Here is a 22,650-nt window from a genome sequence, read left to right as displayed (position 1 = left end):
TTAAAGATCCCACAATTGACAAAAGGGTCTTTCCTGGCAAAATTGCTTAGGCACAGTTAATAATTGTCTACCTATACCCGTGTGACTTGGAATAATAGGCCGTGAAAGGTAAATATGCGCCGAAATGGCTGCAATTACTGGCCGTATAAAATTTCATCTCACACGGCATCACTGCAGAGCGCCTAGAACTGTACCCACGGAATATGCGCGATATAAGCGTCATTGATTTATTGATCCAAGCGAAGCGAGCGAAGCTAGGTTGGTCCCACACTAGAGTTGATTTCAACCAAATGATGTGTGTGTGTGTGTGTGTGTGTGTGTGTGTGTGTGTGTGTGTGTGTGTGTGTGTGTGTTAGAACCCCTAAAACTTTCCCAGTTTTGACTCGACTACAACAAAAATTGGCACAGGCAATGTTATTGATCCCAGGAAGGTTTTAAGACATAAATCGTTTTGATCCGACATCGACAACGGCAGTTACAAGCGCTTCCAATTTCTAAGTCATAACAAAGAAGGAGGTCAAACCCAGGTCAAGAAGACAATCAAAACTCATGACGTCAAACTCATGACATCATTCTCTTCAACACAAGGAGCTGAATTCAAAATGTTATGACATCTTCCATGACGTCAAACTTGAGGATTCCATTTCCAAGCTAAAGTCTTTGTGTCCATCAAATCTGGTGGTAGCACGAGATGTTGTAAGAGACACCGTGAATTACTTGCAATCCTGGTGAGTTGGTTGATATGATGGACGACGACAACGACAACAACAACAACAACAACAACAACAACAACACCACCTCCACCACCAACAACAAAAAAACAACAACAACACCACCACCACCACTAACAACAACAACAACAACAACAACAACAACAACAACAACAACAACAACTACAACGACACCACCACCACAACCACCACAACCACCAACAACGAGATGTTGTAAGAGACACCGTGAATTACTTGCAATCCTGGTGAGTTGGTTGATATGATGGACGACGACAACAACAACAACAACAACAACAACAACAACAACACCTCCACCACCAACAACAAAAAACCAACAACACCACCACCACCACCACCACCACTAACAACAACAACAACAACAACAACTACAACGACACCACCACCACAACCACCAACAACAAAAATCCATTAAAAACCGTTATTTTCCATTTCTCAACCGATTTTTATGAACATTTGTGAAAAGGTCCGTTGTCCCTTACTGAAGATATCGAGATGTTGGACGAGACTTCGTTATTTACTTGTAATCAGGTAATCTAGGTGTACATCAAATCTCGTAGCACGAGATGTTGGACGAGACTTCGTCATTTGCTTGTAATCAGGTAATCTTGGTGTACATGAAATCTGGTAGCACGAGATGTTGGACGAGACTTCGTTATTTACTTGTAATCAGGTAATCTAGGTGTACATCATATCTCGTAGCACGAGATGTTGGACGAGACTTCGTCATTTGCTTGTAATCGCTCTCTCTCTCTCTCTCTCTCTCTCTCTCTCTCTCTCTCTCTCTCTCTCTCTCTCTCTCTCTCTCTCTCTCTCTCTCTCTCTCCTCTCTCTCTCTCTCTCTCTCTCTCTCTCTGCCAAACATATATGCATTTACCATCCAAAGCACTGCATTTTCCGAGGAAAGATATCATCATAAACAGAGAGAGAGAGAGAGAGAGAGAGAGAGAGAGAGAGAGAGAGAGAGAGAGAGAGAGAGAGAGAGAGAGAGAGAGAGAGTAAACAAGTATGAAACAATAACAACAAAACAACAACAAGAACATTACACACAAAAAAGGACAGTATTGTCATCAAAACAACAACAACAAACACAACAGCCACAACAACAACCACAACAACTGACAAGATTTCTAGGTGTGGAACCTCTCTCTCTCTCTCTCTCTCTCTCTCTCTCTCTCTCTCTCTCTCTCTCTCTCTCTCTCTCTCTCTCTCTCTCTCTCTCAATGATGGCTCCTTCGCTTGGGGTATGCAGTGCCAGGCACTGCACTTCTACTTAATTGATTGATTGAAATGCCATTCATTCTACTACCATACGCCACAAGCAACTAGATTGTACATGAAGTAGTTTCTATACAGTGGAACAGAAAACACAGTCAAACCGAAAACCGATTCATGCGAATGGACTGCCTGTGTCAACAACTCGCTTCAAATCGATTGCTAAAATAAGAATAGTTTAGTTTTTACATTTAGTCAAGTTTTGACTAAATGTTTTAACATAGACGGGGAATCGAGACGAGGGTCGTGGTGTATGTATGTGTGTGGGGGTGTGTGTGTGTGTGTGTGTGTGTGTGTGTGTGTGTGTGTGTGTGTGTGTGTGTGTGTGTGTGTGTGTGTGTGTGTGTGTGTGTGTGTGTGTGTGTGTGTGTGTCTGTATGTCTGTATGTGTAGAGCGTTTCAGACAAAACTACAAGACCAATCTTCATGAAACTTGGCATGATAATTCCTGGGTATAATATCCCCACACGGTTTTTACATTTAGCCAAGTTTTGACTAAATGTTTTAACATAGAGGGGGAATCGAGACGAGGGTCGTGGTGTATGTGTGCTACATGTGTGTGTGTGTGTGTGTGTGTGTGTGTGTGTGTGTGTGTGTGTGTGTGTGTGTGTGTGTGTGTGTGTGTGTGTGTGTGTGTAGAGCGATTCAGACTAAACTACTGGACCGATCTTTATGAAATTTGACATGAGAGTTCCTGGGAATGATATCCCCCGATGTTTTTTTTCATTTTTTTCGATAAATACCTTTGATGACGTCATATCCGGCTTTTTGTAAAAGTTGAGGCGGCACTGTCACACCCTCATTTTTCAATCAAATAGATTGACATTTTGGCAAAGCAATCTTCGACAAAGGCCGGACTTTGGTATTGCATTTCAGCTTGGTGGCTTAAAAACTAATGAATGAGTTTGGTTATTAAAAATCGGAAACTTGTAATTAAAATTATTTTTTTTATTAAACGATCCAAAAACAATTTCATCTTCTTCTTTGTCATTTTCTGATTCCAAAAACAAATACATGTTATATTTGGATTACAAACAAGCTCTGAAAATTAAAAATATGAAAATCATGGTTAAAATAATTATATTTTCCAAAATCGATTTTAAAACAATTTCATCTTAATCCTTGTCGGTCCCTGATTCCAAAAACATATAGATATGATATGTTTGGATTAAAAACAAACTCAGTAACCTAAAAAGAATAGAGATACAGAAAAGCGTGTTATCCTGCTCAGGGCGACCACTACCGCACTAGCACTAAATCTGGCTTGTCGATTTCACTGCCTTTGCCACGAGCGGTGGACTGACGAAAGTACGAGTATGCGGTCTTGGTGAAAAAAGCAGTGCGTTCAGTTTCATTCTATGAGTTCGACAGCTTTACTAAATGTTGTTATTTCGCCTTACGCGACTTGTTTTCTCATTTTTTTTCGATAAATGTCTTTGATGACGTCTTATCCGGCTTTTTGTGATTGTTGAGGCGGTACTGTCACGCCTTCATTGTTTAACCAAATTGATTGAAATTTTGGTCAAGCAATGTTTGACTCAGTCCGGACTTTGGTATTGCATTTCAGCTCAGAAACTGAACAACTATGTAATTAGTTTGCTCATTTAAGTTGTTATTAAAAACAAGTTTTTACTTACAGATTAAAACATTATTGCACTGTATTCCTCGTTTTCGCCTGAATTCGAAAATATATAGATATGTTATGTTTACTTGAAAAACGCGCTCAGAATGAAAGACAATAGGTCGAGTATAATGTTCGCATGCTTCGCAGAGAGCGTGACCTGTCTCGGTGTTCGGGGAAGTTTAGCCGAGACTATCTGAATGTAGTCTCTGCGATGACTGGTTTTTGGTGTTTATCTTTTAGTTTGATACCTACAGATTGACTAAATGTGTTTATATCGCTTCGCGCGACTTGTTGTTGTTGGAATAGGTGATAATGGGAAATAACTCTGTCGGGTTTGTATAGGCTATGAAAGTGAATAATTTTGCTTTCATTGAAACAATCTTCGCTGCGTTACATTATAAGCCAGTTACACACAAGACCACACACACACACACACACACACACACACACACACACACACACACACACACACACACACACACACACACACACACACACACACACACACACACACGATAAATAATAACAAATAAGCAACGCACCTGCACTCGTTGCTATGACAACGGCGTTGGAAGTCCAGTCTGATACAACTATCAGATCCCCCGATTCGTCTGCACAGATTGTTCTTGGATATCTGAAATGTTGTGGCTTCAAAATCCGGCGTAGTATGTCGCCGTTCAAATTAATTACGCGTACGTCCGCGTTTCCAAACGGCGCACAGACTCCCACTGCAAACTCCTTATCCTGTATAAACAATCAGTTTAACCAATAAGGCAAGCAACCAAGGGAGCAGTAAGTCAATCAATCATTTACCCATTGACTGAAACGCATATATATATATATATATATATCGTACTGAACTCGCAACATGTTTGCCCATTTCGCGTAATCGGCAAAACGCAGCCCATTTCGCGTAAAATGGGCAAGTATTAGAGGCCTTTACGCATTTTCGGCAAAACGCTGCCGATTTCGCGAAACTGATGGGCAACGTTTTGCCGATTACCCGAAATGGGCAACTGTTGCCGATTCCGCGAATTCGGCAATTCCGTGAATTCGGAACGATATGTACATAATATTATCAATATATATTAGGTAAATTAACGACTTTTGCTTAGAACTAGGAAAAAAATCTATACTCTGAAAAGGGGAACTACCACTATTGCCCTGACATTTGCAGCAATAGTATTGCCTCCCATGGGGACCATTTTTACATTTAGTCAAGTTATGACTAAATGTTTTAACATCGAGGGGGGAATCGAGACGAGGGTCGTGGTGTGTGTGTGTGTGTGTGTGTGTGTGTGTGTGTGTGTGTGTGTGTGTGTGTGTGTGTGTGTGTGTGAGTGTGTGTCTGTGCGTGTGTGTGTTGAGCGATTCAAACTAAACTACTGGACCGATCTTTATGAAATTTGACATGAGAGTTCCTGGGTATGATATCCCCGGATGTTTTTTGCTTTTTTTCGATAAATGTCTTTGATGACGTCATATCCGGCTTTTTGTAAAAGTTGAGGCGGCACTGTCACACCCTCATTATTTTTTCAATCAAATTGATTGAAATTTTGGCCAAGCAGTCTTCGACGAAGGCCGGACTTCGGTATTGCATTTCAGCTTGGTGGCTTAAAAATTGATTTATGACTTGGGTCATTAAAAATCTGAAAATTGTAAAAAAAAATTTTTTTATAAAACGATCCAAATTTACGTTAATCTTATTCTTTATCATGTTCTGATTCCAAAAACATATAAATATGTTATATTTGGATGAAAAACAAGCTCTGAAAATAAAAAAATATGAAAAATATGATCAAAATTAAATTTCCGAAATCGATGTAAAAACAATTTCATCTTATTCCTTGTCGGTTCCTGATTCCAAAAACATATAGATATGATATGTTTGGATTAAAAACACGCTCAGAAACTTAAAACGAAGAGAGGTACAGTAAAGCGTGCTATGAAGCACAGCGCAACCGCTGCCGCGCCAAACAGGCTCGTCACTTTCACTGCCTTTTGCACTAGCGGCGGACTACGTTCAGTTTCATTCTGTGAGTTCCACAGCTTGACTAAATGTAGTAATTTCGCCTTACGCGACTTTTTTCTTGTCTTAGTTTTGGTGTAATCGTTTGACCTTGTTTGTTAGGATTTTTTGTCTTGGATTTGTAACTATTTCTTTTTCTTCCGACGTTGAAGGGGGTAGCCATGCAAACACTTAGGGAATAAAGAAGGAGGTGGTCACACTGCAGCAACTATTAGGTAACGAGTCAGTTATCAAATGACGCTAAAATTAATGCAGCTGGAGCTAACATAAATGTTCAGTTGGCTGAAATTACCACCCCCCCTCCCAGGGGGTCACCAGCACACACACACACACACACACACACACACACACACACACACACACACACACACACACACACACACACACACACACACACTCTTTCTCTCTCTCTTTCTTTCTCTCTCTCTCTCTCTCTCTCTCTCTCTCTCTCTCTCTCTCTCTCTCTCTCTCTCTCTCTCTCTCTCTCTTTCAGTACCCCCTGTTCCCCTACTCACCACGCCCCACGCCCCGAACATATTAATTAGATGACAAAGGCTTTGCTAAATTTGTGTGTGAAATAGTAGTGAATATGCAAGCACTTTACCTTCAGATGCGCGATGCAAGAGTAGCCGACAGAAGTGATCACGTGACTTGAAATCTCTAGACGGGGTCTTCCCGTGGGAATGAACACCAAGCACCGCGCGCCTGGACACGTGACCGCTAGATCCTCCTGCAGTATGAATTAGATCATTAGGCAAAACAAAACAAAATGCTGCTTTAGGGTAACTCGACCGACCCTATTTTTTCCCACCGACCCCAACAACTTTTGTTTTCATTTCTCTACACAAAAAAGAAGAAAAAAGTGTCCTTTCTTGGGAGTTGTTCTTTAATCGGAGGGAAAACAAACCGAAGGTCAAAGATGAAAATGTGACCAAATAACTGTATCACGTTTTAATGGTTTGAGGAAGAGTTGCTTTTCCATGTAAATACTGGGGCAAACAATCCCCCGTGAAAAAAAAGCCTATACCTACCGACCCTATTTTTGTGTGGTCACGTTACCCTAAACTGGGGCGGGGATATAGCTCAGTTGGTAGCGCGCTGGATTTGTATTCAGTTGGCCGCTGTCAGCGTGAGTTCGATCCCAGGTTCGGCGGAAATTTATTTCAGAGTCAACTTTGTGTGCAGACTCTCTTCGGTGTCCGAACCCTCCCCCCGTGTACACTACATTGGGTGTGCACGTTAAAGATCCCACGATTGACAAAAGGGTCTTTCCTGGCAAAATTGCTTAGGCACAGTTAATAATTGTCTACCTATACCCGTGTGACTTGGAATAATAGGCCGTGAAAGGTAAATATGCGCCGAAATGGCTGCAATCTACTGGCCGTATAAAAATTTCATCTCACACGGCATCACTGCAGAGCGCCTAGAACTGTACCCACGGAATATGCGCGATATAAGCGTCATTGATTGATTGATAAACCAAGGTATACGGCTGATCATCTTCTTCTTCTTCTGCGTTCGTGGGCTGAAACTCCCACGTACACTCGTGTTTTTGCACGAGTGGAATTTTACGTGTATGACCGTTTTTACCCCGCCATTAAGGCAGCCATACGCCGCTTTCGGAGGAAGCATGCTGGGTATTTTCGTGTTTCTATAACCCACCGAACTCTGACATGGATTACAGGATCTTTTCCGTGCGCACTTGGTCTTGTGCTTGCGTGTACACACGAAGGGGGATAAGCCACTAATCAGGTCTGCACATAAGTTGACCTGGGAGATCGGACAAATCTCCACACTTAACCCACCAGGCGGCCGCGGCCGGGATTCGAACCCTCGACCTTCCGATTAAGAGGCCGACGTCTTACCACCCCGCCACAGCGCCCGTCCCATTCGGCTGACCATCTCAGATCTGACCAGGTTTGTTTGCAAGGGATGACCATCCCTCCACTTGGACACATACTAAACACCAACATCCTGACCGGCACGGTTGGCCTAGTGGTAAGGCGTCCGCCCCGTGATCGGGAGGTCGTGGGTTCGAACCCCGGCCGGATCATACCTAAGACTTTAAAATTGGCAATCTAGTGGCTGCTCCGCCTGCCGTCTGGCATTATGGGGTTAGTGCTAAGACTGGTTGGTCCGGTGTCAGAATAATGTGACTGGGTGAGACATGAAGCCTGTGCTGCGACTTCTGTCTTGTGTTTGGCGCACGTTATAATGTCAAAGCAGCACCTCCCTTATATGGCCTTCGTGGTCGGCTGCGTTAAGCAAACAAACAAACCAACATCCTGGGTGATTTCTGTGCATAGAAGACATTTGGCTTTTGTTTGGTAGTAAGGGGCAAATTATACCTGCGCAGAGTCAGCGGCACAGACGACGCACTGCAGATTATTGAGGTAATATTTTTGTCCCCCAGCCCGCTACACGTTGCGTGAAAAGAAAACAGGCCAAGTACTCGTCATAATCCCTATCGCAGCATGCAGCGCCTCTGACTCTGCGCTGGTATAATTTGCCCCTAATGAATCTTTTAACGGGCGTTAGTGGTCTTTTTAGAATTTATTCAGAAAAAAACCTCACTCTGGACAAAGAGAGTAGCCCGACTGTTGATTGGTGGTATGTGTCCAACTGGAGGGAGGGTCTTATCCTATTTAAAAGCATGGCCGGATCTTATATAGTTTGTCGAATCGTTTATATGGGAAGGACTGTGCCTTTATAATCTCTCTATATATATACGACTAGTGTCTGTCTGTCTGTCTGTCTGTCTGTCTGTCTGTCTGTCTGTCTGTCTGTCTGTCTGTCTGTGCGCGATGCGCGGCCAAGGTTCTCGATGGATCTGTTTCAAATTTGGTGATCATATTCAGGTACACCCTGGACACAACCTGGTCGATGAGATATTTCAACACGTGCTCTCAGCGCGCTGAACCGATTTTTTGTTGTTGTTGTCTGGATCCACTACCAGTAACTCTTCCTTATCTTCTCCAGTGTTTTCAGCCGCGATTATCTCCCTTCCTCCGTGTGGCGTCAATCCATATTCCCGTTACTACGTTACTATTTTTAGAAGGTCACTGCACGTTACTACTTTTAGAAGGTCTCCCGTGTTTTGCGCGTTTATCTCCTTTCCTTCGTGCGCCGGCCGGGTCCCAGGCACAGCCTGGTATTCGGCTCTACTTCTTCCCGGCGAAGCCGGTACCCGGCGAAGCGGATAATCATCTAGTGCTAAATATATGTATACGTGTGTCTAAAATTAATCGACGTGAGAAGATCTCGAGATAAGAGCACAACGCAAACATACATAAACACACACAGACAGTCAACAGAGAGACAGAAAGAGAAACAGACAGCCAGCAAGAAAGACAGACAGAAACAGACAGCCAGCAAGAAAGACAGACAGAAACAGACAGACACAGACAAAAAAGACAAACCAACATTAACTCAATCCATACCGTAGTCTTCATGAAAGTGACATCCCACGGCTCCAGATTGCCAAGGTGAAGGTAGCCCACAATCTGAGACTGGTGGAAGTCCACGATCTTTAGCGAGTGGTTGTGACGATCCACGAAGGCAGCTCGGTTGACCTGCTTCATCGTGGCTGCCCCGCACAGCCCTCCCCTTCGCGGTTCCGTGCGCATGTTGCCAGAGAACACCGCCACAGGCTTGCAGGTCATATCCTTGCGCCGAGCCCTGTTGTACGCTTCTGTGCAGGGGTCGTGGCCGCTGTAGTCCTCCGCGTCGTAAGCAGGCTCGTGGTCTGTGATGGGCGGAGCTGAGGGTCCTGTGTAGTGTGTCCCTCCTCCTTGCCCACTGTACGGAGGCGGGGCTGCATAGTCCAGGGGCGGGGCTGTCGGCTCCCAGTTTGACCAGTCGCTGATCAGTCGCCACTGGGCTTCCACGGTGGAAGAAATGCCTTCAGCTCTTTTCAAATTATCATCCGTATTACCTCCAAGGTAGTTGTCTCTGACGTTTAGACCTCTGTCTGGGAGACTTTCTGAACGTTCAAAATCGGACACAACATCCGGAAAATGCCCTTCGCCTCTCCCGGGATCCTCCGCGGGAGGTGGAGCGGAAGTGACGTCACTCAGCCTCAGTTCCGACAGGCGAGACTCCCGCCTTCGCACCGGGTTGTCCCCCGACTCACTCTCCACGCCCTGGGCATCCCCTGTCACGGGCATCTCTCCTCTGCCTAGGTCTGCCACGACGCTTCCTAGGTCCAAGGCAGAAATATGGTCTTCAAGGCTTCTCTCGGGAGGCTGGAACGTGAGCGTGTCGGCCTGAGCCTCCTGATCCAGCTTTCCTGCGAGTCTGCTGAAGTTGGAGATCTGCTCCTCTGCCGTAGCCAGCACGTGCATTGCGTTAAAGGGCCCGCTGCGCGTCAGGGTGTCGAACAACGTCATCGTGTTGTTCACTGACGTCAGGATGGCGTCGCACTCCTTCTGCGAGCTTCCCGCTCTCTGTGTTTCGTCTTCGGTGACCTGTGACAGGTTGGTTTTAATGATCTACAATACAGATACATGCACAGCCTAGCGGCGACAGTACGATACAAAAATGTATTGCTGATATACAGTACATATGTTGAAGTCATTGAGACATACTTCGTGTCAATAACAATGAAAATATCAATATAGCAACCATGCATCTTGGACATCTTTCGCTCCTTGGTCAGCGGGAGCCTGACTCAGTGACGTTCTCGCATTGCTACGCATAAGCGGCCATAGAAATCAAAATATCAATATATAGCTATTCTGATGGACACGTGGGTGAATTCGGGGGCTGTGATTGGATGGTCTCAACATCATCATCAAAGCATAATGCTACGGAAGTCGGCCATTTTTGCCAATATCCAAAAGCATATTGGCAATAACAAAGACGCATGGTTCCGGTTTACCCATCTGTACCACACGATGTTTCACTGATCGACAACAGCATACACTGACAACTTGAAATTCTTCTCGGGAATGTTTTTCAGCTTTACAAATGTCGATAGCATACCCTTTTCTGCTAACTTCCCGATGAAACAGGACTAAACCAATTATTTTCTGTCCCTAAACACCACAAAATGCCCAAAGTCGAAAGATGTAGTACAAACAGGGGAGTAAAACGGAACAGCCGTTTTTGTGTGCCGACTGACACAAACTTTCGCATTCGGCTTTTCTTATCTCGTAACTCCACACTAAATGCCCCACTTCCCCTCTGAAGTATTGATGTACAACCCACGGTACTAACATTCATGTGGTCGTTTATAACTGAGGTTGAAAAATTCGCTTCATGACGAGACAAGTATGAATGCCGTTGTACGGATTAGCTGTTCTCTTCTCCTCCCCTTGTTGCATCCTAGTTCTTCAGTTGTTTCTAGTTTTCCGTTGATGTTGTGTTTTGGTCTTCTTCATAAGTAGTCTTGTTCAAAATTTAAAAATTCAAACTTCTTTTTGTTGTATACGAATGAACTAATAAAAAGCTGTTTAACATCTGTGTTGTCAAATCGAGGTTTTTTTGTGCAAAGTCAGTTTGGCGCCTGCGCAAAACTAATGCGCATAAGAAACGCCGTCTGCTATCAAAACCTGAGATCAACGCATAGACGCAAAAACTGTCATTTTGTAAGTTTGGAACAACAAATCAAGGTCAGAACAGCTATATAATCGCTATTGTATTTTCAGCGTAGCAATAGGGTCCGATATTTAGACTCGAACAAGTATAATGCGACTCGTCTTCGACTCGTCGGCATTATACTTGTCTCGTCTAAATATCGGACCCTATTGCTACGCTGAAAGCACAATAGCTGTTAATATTAATCGGCATGAGAAATAAAGGAACACAAGCGCTCTAAATGCGTACGACATGCACGTGCCTTTGTTTCTTCGATCTTGAAATAGCGCTCTGCCTCATTGGATTACGACTATACATCAATAACAGTCAATACTATACATCAATAACAATCAATACTATACATCAATAACAGTCAATACTATTAACAGCTATTGTGTTTTCAGCGTAGCAATAGGGTCCGATATTTAGACGAGACAAGTATAATGCGACGAGTCGAAGACGAGTCGCATTATACTTGTTCGAGTCTAAATAGCGGACCCTATTGCTACGCTGAAAACACAATAGCGATTATATAGCTGTTCTGACCTTGATTTGTTGTTCCAAACTTACAAAATGACAGTTATTGTGTCGATGCGTTGGCTCAGGTTCAATAGCAGACGAATTCCTTACGCGCATCATTTTCGCGCAGCCACACCGCTACACGCTTTCTGACTTTCGAAGAAAAACTCCAACTGCATTCGATTTGTGTGGTTACGTCCCTTGAATGAGACGGAAACTCGTCTGCTACAAAACCTGAGATCAACTCATCGACGCAAACATTGTCATTTTGCCAGTTTGGAACAACAATTTGAACAAAGCAAGGTCAGAAAAGCAATACAACCGCTAGTGAGTTTTTAGCGTAGCAATAGGGTCCGATATTTAGACTCGAACAAGCATAATGCGACTCGTCTTCGACTCGTCGGCATTACGGCTTGTCTCGTCATGAAGCGAATTTTTCAACCTCAGTTTAAACACTCTTTTTTAAACGACTTCATGAATGTTAGTACCTAGGGTCGATCATCAATACTTTAGAGGGGAAGTGGGGTATTCAGTGTGGAGTTACGAGATAAAGAAAAGCCGAATGCGAAAGTGTGTCTCACTAGTAGCAACTGAACTCACACAGGTAGGCCTACACATTGACACAGAAACGGCTGTTCCATGAAATATTTGTCACCCCCATGTTCGAACTACATCTTTTGACTTAGGTCATTTTGTGGTGTTTAGGGACAGGAAATAATTGGTTTAGCCCTGTTTCACCGGGAAATTAGCAGAAAAAGGTATGTTATCGTCATTTGTAAAGCTGAAATACATTTCTGAGTAGAATAACATTGTCAGCCGTATCAGTGCTGTTAGCTTAGTCCTGAAACATCGTGTGGTACAGATGGGTAAACCGGAACCATGCGTCTTTGTTATTGCCGATATCGTTTGGATATCGGCAAAAAATTGCCAACTTCCGTAGCGTTATCGTTTGATGATTGGAATACGGATGTGTGAGACCATCCAATCACAGCCCCCGAATTCCCCCACGTGTCTATCAGAATAGCTATATTAACAGCTATTGTGTTTTCAGCGTAGCAATAGGGTCCGATATTTAGACGAGACAAGTATAATGCCGACGAGTCGAAGACATCAATAACAGTCAATAATGTATATCAATAACAGTCAATACTATACATCAATCATCTTCGACAGCGTGTCAAACATCTCTCGGTCTTTGGTGAGTGGCAACTTAACGCAAATTCCAACACTGCTACCAATTATTTGGCAGCAGCATCGGCAAAACCCAATATGCACCAATAGATTATAATCAAAATATCAGTCACCTTCGACAGGGAGTTTCGCTCTTTAACTAGCAGAAACTTGGTGCTAATTCCAACACTGCTACCAATTATTTGGCAGCAGCATCGGCAAAAACCCAATATGCATCAATCGATAATAATCAAAATATCCATCACCTTCGACAGGTTGTCGATCATCTCTCGCTCTTTGGCTGGCAGAAACTTGACGCAAATTATAACACTAATTGGCAGCAGCATCGGCAAAAACCAATATATTTATATGCATCAATCGATAAAAATCAAAGTATCAATCACCTTGGTCAGGTTGTCGATCATCTCTCGCTCTTTGGCCAGCAGAAACTTGGCGCAGCGTGCCCGCAGGTCGGAAAAGTACTCCCCGACGGCGATCTCCACCTCCTCTTTCCGTATGTGGACGCGACGAGGCTTCCTGCTGAAGGTCCGCTTGACGTCCTCCACGTCCTTCTTCACGTCCTCCATCTGCTGGCGGAAGTCGTTCATCAGCTTTGTGGCGTTCAGCCGAGCCGCTTCGGAGTCGATGTGCGAAGTTGGAGGGCACGCTTGATGCTGTGGGTCCGAGAGGCAGAGCTCGCAGACGCCGGTTTTCTGGGTCAGGCAGTAGTGGGTCATGCGGTGGGTGAGATGCTTGCTGCACGAGGTGGCTTCTCCCATGAAGTAGGTTGTGGAGCTAGTGCTGTTGGTGCTTGTGTTGGGGTCTTGCTCGTCATCATCTCCTCTGCTTTGACTTTTCTTGCGAGCCTCCACGGTCTCCCGTAGACTGGCCACGAAAAAGTTGTCTGGGAACTGGTCCGCCCACTGAAAGCGATTTTTAACCAACTTAGTTCCGACAAAAAGCGCTCAAGTTGGCTGAAATTTGAATGCAAATAGGCCATACGAACAGCGTTTTAATCTTAATCTCAACGGCGACTCACCTCATAAAAATTTAATGTTCTTGAGAAACGGTCGCGGAATACAGCCGTACGTCAACGTAACGGGCAGCCAGGGCGCAGAGAATCCCTTTCTGTTCCGCAAACTGAACGTGCAGCAAAACAGACAGCTCCTACCTTACCTAATACAAATAATCTACACGGTCATCACTAGAGTCACTCACCTCACGATGAGTTTTGGGGTCAGGGTCACGGGGCACCGCCACACGTCAACATAAAGGGCCAGGAACAGAGAGAACGCCACTCTGCCCTACAGTCTGTGCGATGTAGACACTGACAGACAACTTCTACATAATACAGAACAAATAATCTTGCCAGCTAATTCGATTTTGTGTACATGTAGGATTGCCAGATGGACGAAATGATTGATAATGTTTGGTCTATGGATATCATTAGAATGTATGGAATAAGACAAATTAGAAGTTCAATGGATAAAGTAATAAATAACCTTGGTCATTCCCTGATTGATTTTTGTAAAAGCCAAGGTCTGTTGGTTGTGAATGGTAGGATGGGTGCTGATGAAGGAGTAGGCAAGTTAACATGTAAGAATGCTAGCCTAGTTGACTATGTAATTGCCTCCCCAAGTGTATTTTCAATCAATCAATCAATCAATGAGGCTTATATCGCGCATATTCCGTGGGTACAGTTCTAGGCGCTCTGCAGTGATGCCGTGTGAGATGAAATTTTATACGGCCAGTAGATTGCAGCCATGTCGGCGCATATTTACCTTTCACGGCCTTATTCCAAGTCACACGGGTATGGTAGACAATTATTAACTGTGCCTAAGCAATTTTGCCAGGAAAGACCCTTTTGTCAATCGTGGGATCTTTAACGTGCACACCCAATGTAGTATACACGGGGGGTGGTTCGGACACCGAAGAGAGTCTGCACACAAAGTTGACTCTGTATTTTCACTTAGGCCTAAAAAAAAATAGGTGTGGTTACGGTAACCCGACCTACCCTATTTTTAGGGGCCGATCCTATAACTTTTTATTACATTTGTCAAAAAAAAAAAAAAAACGAGTGCAAAAAACGCAATGAAAGCGAAAGCGCCCGTGTCGCACACTTATTTCCCTGTCAAGTAGGTTTAATTTGTACACATTAGAAAAAAAAGTAAAAAAAAAAAAAAAAGTGATTGCCTACCTTTGGGGCTATGTTACCGTAACCACACCTATTTTTTTTTGGCCTTATTGATAGTCTTAGCGTTGGTGATTTGGATGAACGTATGTCTGATGTACATTGCCCTGTGCACTTTAGTCTTTCTGTAGGCCGTGTTGATGGTATAAATGCTGAAGATAAAAAAGTAAAGTTAAGGATGATTGTTTTTCTGCTGATGTTGTAAAATCAAGATGAAAAGTTGGTGAAGAACAGAATTTTGTGCAATGTATTGATGATGAACAAATTATGGCAGTTGATACGCGCTTGAATGAATTGGCAACAAATATGGATTGTGTTTTGCAAACTGATGTTGATGACTTGACAAAAAATGTATGTAATCTGATGTTGGATGCTGCATGTAAATTAGATATGTTGAAAAAAACTGGAAAAAAAGAAATGGAAGCAGAAAGTGTCTGGTACAACAAGCAAAAAATATCCATGGTTTAATGGCGAATGTAAACAGGAACGAGCTAAGTATAGGCATGTGAAAAGAAATGTGAGATATTTTAATGGTGGTAATTGTAAAGAAAAAAGAAAAGTAACACATAAGTCATATAAAAGAGTTTTAAATAGAAGTTATGATATGTATATAAAAAAAAGTTGCAGAGAAAGATAAAAGGTATGCAGTCTACAGATCCCCATAGTTATTGGAAATTGATAAATGGGAGCGACGAACAGAAAAGGGAAACTGTAAATGCTGTTACCCATGAGGTATTTGTTAAGCATTTTGAGAAGTTGAGTAATTTACCAGAGGAAAACTTGCTAAGTATACCTGGGTATGATGTTGCTTCACCAGTAAACGAGTTTTTGAATGCTGATATATCCCAAGAAGAGGTGTTGAGTTGTATGGGTAAACTAAAGAATATTAAAGCAAGTGGGTATGATAGTATAATAAATGAATTTTTGAAATTTGCCTCACCCAAGCTATTGTGTGTTATAACCCGCTTGTTTAACGTCGTGTTGCAGTCAGGAAAGATACCAACATCATGGGCAGTAGGTTATATCAGCCCTATTTATAAGGGAAAGGGTGCTGTTGATCCTGATAACTATCGAGGTATAACTGTGCTTAGTTGTTTTGGCAAATTGTTTACAAGCGTGATAAATAGAAGAATAAATTTGTTTATGGAGGAAAATGACCTGTTAGGAAATGAGCAGGCCGGTTTTAGAAAAGGTCACTCCACGCTTGATCACATGTTCGCTTTGCACTGTCTTATTGATATTATTTTTGCAACATAGGAAGAAGTTATATTGTGCATTTATAGACTACCGTAAGGCTTTCGATAGCATTCAATATGGGTTATTATGGGAAAAATTATTGCAAATGAATGTGAATGGAAAAGTATTGGACGTGATACGTGACATGTATGCAAAGGCAAAGTCATGCGTAAAATGTGCTGGTGAATTTTCACCGTTTTTCTTGTCAAATGTTGGTCTTCGTCAAGGCGAAAATTTATCCCCGATTCTTTTTTCTCTGTTCCTAAATGATTTAAAACATTTTTTTAGCATCAACCAGATTAGTTTACAGTTGCCTTTTAAAGTAGCCCAGGAAGTGGGTATGGAAAATGTAATTCAATATATGTATTTATTTTTGTTGTTATATGCTGATGATACTGTAATTCTTGCAGAAACCCCAAATGCGATGCAAAAAGCTCTTGATGTTTTGAGTGTTTATTGCGATGTTTGGGGCCTTAATATAAATGTTGACAAAACAAAAGTGGTGATTTTTTCCCGAGGTAAAGCACGAAGTTTACCCAGTTTTGTGTTATGTGGAAATGAAGTGGGTGTCGTATGGGATTATGTTTACCTTGGTATATTGTTTAATTATAATAATAAATTTCAGAAAGCACAACAAAGACAATGTATTTTGGCAAATAGGGCAATGCTTGCACTATTGAGAAAGTGTCGTAAGTTAAATTCACCAATGGATATGCAGTTAGAGTTATTTGAAAAGTGTGTATGTCCAATATTATTATATGGCTGTGAGGTTTGGGGACATGAAAAACTTGACATAGTATCAAAATTTCAGTTGCACTATTTAAAAATGATTTTAAGAGTGAATAAGTCTACCCCATCGTGTATGGTTTTTGGAGAGTTAGGACAGTATCCAATTAAGTTAGAAGCCCAGTGTAGATTATTGATGTATTGGTATCGGTTGATGCTTGATCTGAAAAATGGTACTTCAAAGATTTCTTGTCTGATGTTAAAGTTATATTTGAATTTATTTCAGAGTTCACATATAAAGCTGCCTTGGCTGTTTCATGTTTTTTTCATTATTAAACCAGTTAGGGTTTTCAGATTTGTGGTTTGTCCAGCCGTTTACAGTAAATGTCTTCAAGAGCCTTGTAAAACAAAGACTGCGAGACCAATATTTGCAATGCTGGAAAAGTGAATCTGCCAGCAATAGCGTTTGTTATAATTACTGTTTGTATAAGAATGAGTTTTGCTTAGAAAAATATTTGATGTGTTTGACTGGGTCCCTGAGAGAAAAATTATTAAAATTTAGGTTAAGTAATCATAAGTTACCTATTCACCAGGAACGTTTTTTTAATATCCCTAGGGACGAAAGAGTGTGTAAACTGTGTGGAAGTGGTGAGATAGGAGATGAATTCCACTTTTTTTAATTGTCAATATGAGAGTGTCGTGAAAGAACGAAAGAAGTATAGTGGAAATTATTGTCAACACCATGCAAATGTTATAAAATATAATGCTTTAATGAATGTAAAATCAAAATATAAGTTGGTTAAGTTGGCTAAGTTTGTTAGTGTTATTATGAGTTATTTTCGCTGGATAGATAGATAGATAGATAGATAGATAGATAGATAATTTATTGCCAAGTGTACAATACATGAAGGAACATAAAAAATACACGAGGAAAGCAGCTTGCTGTGTGATAAAAACAAAATAAATAGCATTCATACATCACTGGCGCATAGCATCATACATACATGGGTAAGACAATTTGGTATCTACGTGTTTCGTTGTGTTTTGTTGTGGTTCTTACTCTGTTGGTTTTGTCTGTTTGGTTTTTTGTTTAGTTTGTTTTTTCTCTTAATTTTGTGAGGTAGAGCTCTAGTTGATGAAGATGTGGTTTCTTTTTGTTAGTGTGTTATGTTTTTCTTTTGGTGTTTAATTAAACACACTGTTTGCTGTGCCTGCGTGCACTCTCATTGTGCCTGTGACTTAATTGTGTATTTACACCCCCGGTATAGGGGTGTGTATAGGTTTCGGTCGATGTGTTTGTGTGTTTGTGTGTTTGTGTTCGCATATAGATCTCAAGAATGGACCGATCGTCACCAAACTTGGTGAACAGGTTCTATACATTCCTGAGACGGTCCTTACAACAATTGGGACCAGTCAAACACACGGTTATGGAGTTATTGGTGGATTAAGATTCTACAAGGACTTATAGAGTGACATATTAATGGTCAAAGGGAAATAACCTTCTCAGTTGGTGGCAGTGAGAATGGCTATTTCCCTTTGACCAACGGGGGTGTTTTTCCTACCTCGAAGGAATTTCTTGTTTTGTTTGCTTTGATGCCCTATGGGCCTAAAGCCGAAATAAAACCTTGAAACCTTGAAACCTTGAGAGCTACTCACCTCACAAATTGTTCTGGGGTCAGGGTCACGGGGGACCGCCACACGTCGACATAAAGGGCAAGGTACAGAGAGAACGCCACTCTGCCCTACAGTCTGTGCGATGTAGCGAGACAGACAGTCTCTGCAGAATGTGTGCAGACACGGAAGCTGCTTGGGCTGCTTGTAACCTTCCAGGCAGATGTTGCACGTGAGAAACTCGTCTCGAATCTCTGACGCCAACTCCATGATCGTTCTCGTTGTTCCTCTCAACTTGACCTGCTTGTCGCGTTGAGGACTTTAAACTGGTTTTGGGTGATGCTGGTGCTAAAGCTGCTGTTTCAGAATCTCAGTGGTGAACATTTTCTGAAAGTGCACAAACTGGATGAGTTAAGCGTAAGTGATTGTGCAAGATTGAAGGATAATAAAAAAAAATCCAATCCCGCAAAAAGCCTGGGCAGTACATATTTCTACTTCAATCAATCAATCGATCCTTCCATCAGTCAATTCATTTATCCATCCATCAATCAAATTAATCAATCATTTTATTAATTTCCTTTTTATATTTAGTCAAGTTTTGACTAAATATTTTAACATCGAGGGGGAATCGAAACGAGGGTCGTGGTGTATGTGTGTGTGTGTGTGCGTGTGTGTGTGTGTGTAGAGCGATTCAGACTAAACTACTGGACCGATCTTTATGAAATTTGACATGAGAGTTCCTGGGTATGAAATCCCCGAACGTTTTTTTCATTTTTTTGATAAATGTCTTTGATGACGTCATATCCGGCTTTTCGTGAAAGTTGAGGCGGCACTGTCACGCCCTCATTTTTCAACCAAATTGGTTGAAATTTTGGTCAAGTACTCTTCGACGAAGCCCGGGGTTCGGTATTGCATTTCAGCTTGGTGGCTTAAAAATTAATTTATGACTTTGGTCATTAAAAATCTGAAAATTGTAAAAAAAAATAAAAATTTATAAAACGATCCAAATTTACGTTTATCTTATTCGCCATCATTTGCTGATTCCAAAAACATATCAATATGTTATATTCGGATTAAAAACAAGCTCTAAAAATTAAATATATAAAAATTATTATCAAATTTTTTTTTTCGAAATCAATTTAAAAACACTTTCATCTTATTCCTTGTCGGTTCCTGATTCCAAAAATATATAGATATGATATGTTTGGATTAAAAACACGCTCAGAAAGTTAAAACGAAGAGAGGTACAGAAAAGCGTGCTATCCTTCTCAGCGCAACGAATACCCCGCTCTTCTTGTCAATTCCACGTGCACTGCCTTTGCCACGGGCGGTGGAGTGACGATGCTACGAGTATACGGTCTTGCTGCGTTGCGTTGCGTTCAGTTTCATTCTGTGAGTTCGACAGCTACTTGACTAAATATTGTATTTTCGCCTTACGCGACTTGTTCATTATTGTTGTTGTTGTTGTTGTTTGTTGTGGTGGTGGTGGTGGTGGTGTTGATGTTGTTGTTGTTGTTGTTGCGGGTTTAAAATTGTAAGACAGACGAACTTTTACTTTAATCTTTAAAAACTGTTGGCACAGTTCCGCTTATATGCCTCGCATGACGATTGTCAACACAAATAACATGGTTTATTGGTGAAGATGAAGTTAGAAAAAAACAAGTCGCGTAAGGCGAAAATACAATATTTAGTCAAGTCGCTGTCGAACTCACAGAATGAAACTGAACGCAATGCAACGCAGCAAGACCGTATACTCGTGGTCCATCGCTCACGGCATAGGCAGTGAAATTGACAAGAAGAGCGGGGTAGTGGTTACGCTATGCTGCATAGTGAGCACTCACGCTTTTCTGTACCTCTCTTTGTTTTAACTTTCTGAGCGTGTTTTTAATCCAAACATATCATATCTATATATTTTTGGAATCAGGAACCGACAAGGAATAAGATGAAAGTGTTTTTAAATTGATTTCGAAAAAAAAAAATTGATAATAATTTTTATATATTTAATTTTCAGAGCTTGTTTTTAATCCGAATATAACATATTTATATGTTTTTGGAATCAGCAAATGATGGAGAATAAGATAAACGTAAATTTGGATCGTTTTATAAATTTTTTTTTTTTTTTTACAATTTTCAGATTTTTAATGACCAAAGTCATTAATTAATTTTTAAGCCACCAAGCTGAAATGCAATACCGAACCCCGGGCTTCGTCGAAGATTACTTGACCAATTTGGTTGAAAAATGAGGGCGTGACAGTGCCGCCTCAACTTTCACGAAAAGCCGGATATGACGTCATCAAAGACATTTATCAAAAAAATGAAAAAAATATTCGGGGATTTCATACCCAGGAACTCTCATGTCAAATTTCATAAAGATCGGTCCAGTAGTTTAGTCTGAATCGCTCTACACACACACACACACAGACAGACAGACAGACAGACACACGCACATACACCACGACCCTCGTTTCGATTCCCCCTCGATGTTAAAATATTTAGTCAAAACTTGACTAAATATAAAAAAGAAGAATCTTTGAAAACATGATTTTGAGTACAACCGTGCTCACTAACTTTCCAGACAAACACCAGAAAAGACAATACAACATAATCTAGTTTTATCCGGTTCTGGTCATTTTGGATGATCAACTTTTGTGCACATGCACAGTGTAAAATAGCAATTAAGTTTGTACAGCGCCCGCTATACTTTACTGATTGTCATTGAATGATTGAAGGAATGCTAATTGCTTGCTTGAGCTAGTGATTGCATGTCAATATTGTCCGCCCCGTGATCGGGAGGTCGTGGGTTCGAACCCCGGCCGGGTCATACCTAAGACTTTAAAATTGGCAATCTAGTGGCTGCTCCGCCTGGCGTCTTACATTATGGGGTTAGTGCTAGGACTGGTTGGTCCGGTGTCAGAATAATGTGACTGGGTGAGACATGAAGCCTGTGCTGCGACTTCTGTCTTGTGTGTGGCGCACGTTATATGTCAAAGCAGCACCGCCCTGATATGGCCCTTCGTGGTCGGCTGGGCGTTAAGCAAACCAACAAACAAACAAATGTCAATATTATGATCAATCGGTTGACCAATTGATTGGTTGATTGGCTGACACACAACAATCTCAGTCTTTGTTAGCACTAAAGCGTGGCTAACTGAAACGTTTGCGTCTTCGACAGATTAATTATGGTTAAAGATTTGTGCTAAAATTGCGCAATACCAGGCTGCTCATAAATTAGGCATACGGGAATCTTTTAGTATGATCTCGTATATTATGTTTTTAAATCCAACTAAACTATTCGATGGGAGTGTTCGGCCATTGTCCAATGTCTACCCGTATACTACTAAAAAGTGAAGCACTGAGTGATTACGGCGAAGTAGCCTACACTTACACGAAAGCCACTTAGTCAAGCCAGCGATCGGAGAGCTTGTATAATTATATAATTATGATTCAGGCACTTCCGTGTTATAAACCAAATCAAAGCCGGGGCAGGTTTAGCTTTAAGTTTTAACATGATCTGATAGTATCATGACCGTAGACTTTTGCAGCACTCATGTGTGTAAGTATGAACGCAATGTGTGTTACCTACATATCTCACCTTTCGTGGTCGGTGCAGTAGGATTGGGTGTACGTTCAGCCTTGACCTTTGTGTCAGGTGTGTTGAATGAGGACACGGTATGTTATGTGACCCCACAGTGTGACAGGCTCCACCGGCACTGAGTAAAGTCGGTGCATGCCGCATCCTTAAATTTATTTTGCCTACGAATAACTGTACTACTGCCAGTTGTAAGTATCATGTCTGACTCCGTTTGACTTCTTATTTGAAAATAATTCATGCGATTTTAGTATTCGCAGTCTCACCTGTAAACGTCCGGTGTACAGGTTAAAAGGTTACCCAGCTGCATCTGCCACGTCGTAAAAGCGACGGAAAACTGAACTGATTTGATCA

The 22,650-nt window shown here is 41.8% G+C and overlaps 1 protein-coding gene across 1 annotated transcript in view; it reads right to left on the bottom strand.

The window, feature by feature from the left end:
- Nucleotides 1–22,354, bottom strand: part of LOC138976987 (uncharacterized) — a 42,387-nt gene extending 20,033 nt beyond the window's left edge. Inside the window, exons 1-6 of the mRNA XM_070349878.1 lie at nt 22,300–22,354; nt 18,753–19,094; nt 13,348–13,866; nt 9,118–10,143; nt 6,282–6,407; nt 4,147–4,392 (exon numbers count right to left, since the gene is read on the bottom strand). Of these exons, the coding sequence (XP_070205979.1) occupies nt 4,147–4,392; nt 6,282–6,407; nt 9,118–10,143; nt 13,348–13,866; nt 18,753–18,977 (2,142 nt within the window). The 5' untranslated portion in view covers nt 18,978–19,094; nt 22,300–22,354. The remainder of the gene's footprint in view (nt 1–4,146; nt 4,393–6,281; nt 6,408–9,117; nt 10,144–13,347; nt 13,867–18,752; nt 19,095–22,299) is intronic.
- Between the last annotated feature and the right edge of the window lie 296 nt (nt 22,355–22,650).

The sequence above is a fragment of the Littorina saxatilis genome, linkage group LG9 (genome assembly GCF_037325665.1).
Source record: "Littorina saxatilis isolate snail1 linkage group LG9, US_GU_Lsax_2.0, whole genome shotgun sequence".
Lineage (NCBI taxonomy): Eukaryota > Metazoa > Mollusca > Gastropoda > Littorinimorpha > Littorinidae > Littorina > Littorina saxatilis.
The sequence above is the reverse complement of the archived record's forward strand: the minus strand, read 5'-3'. Positions and strand labels throughout refer to the sequence as shown.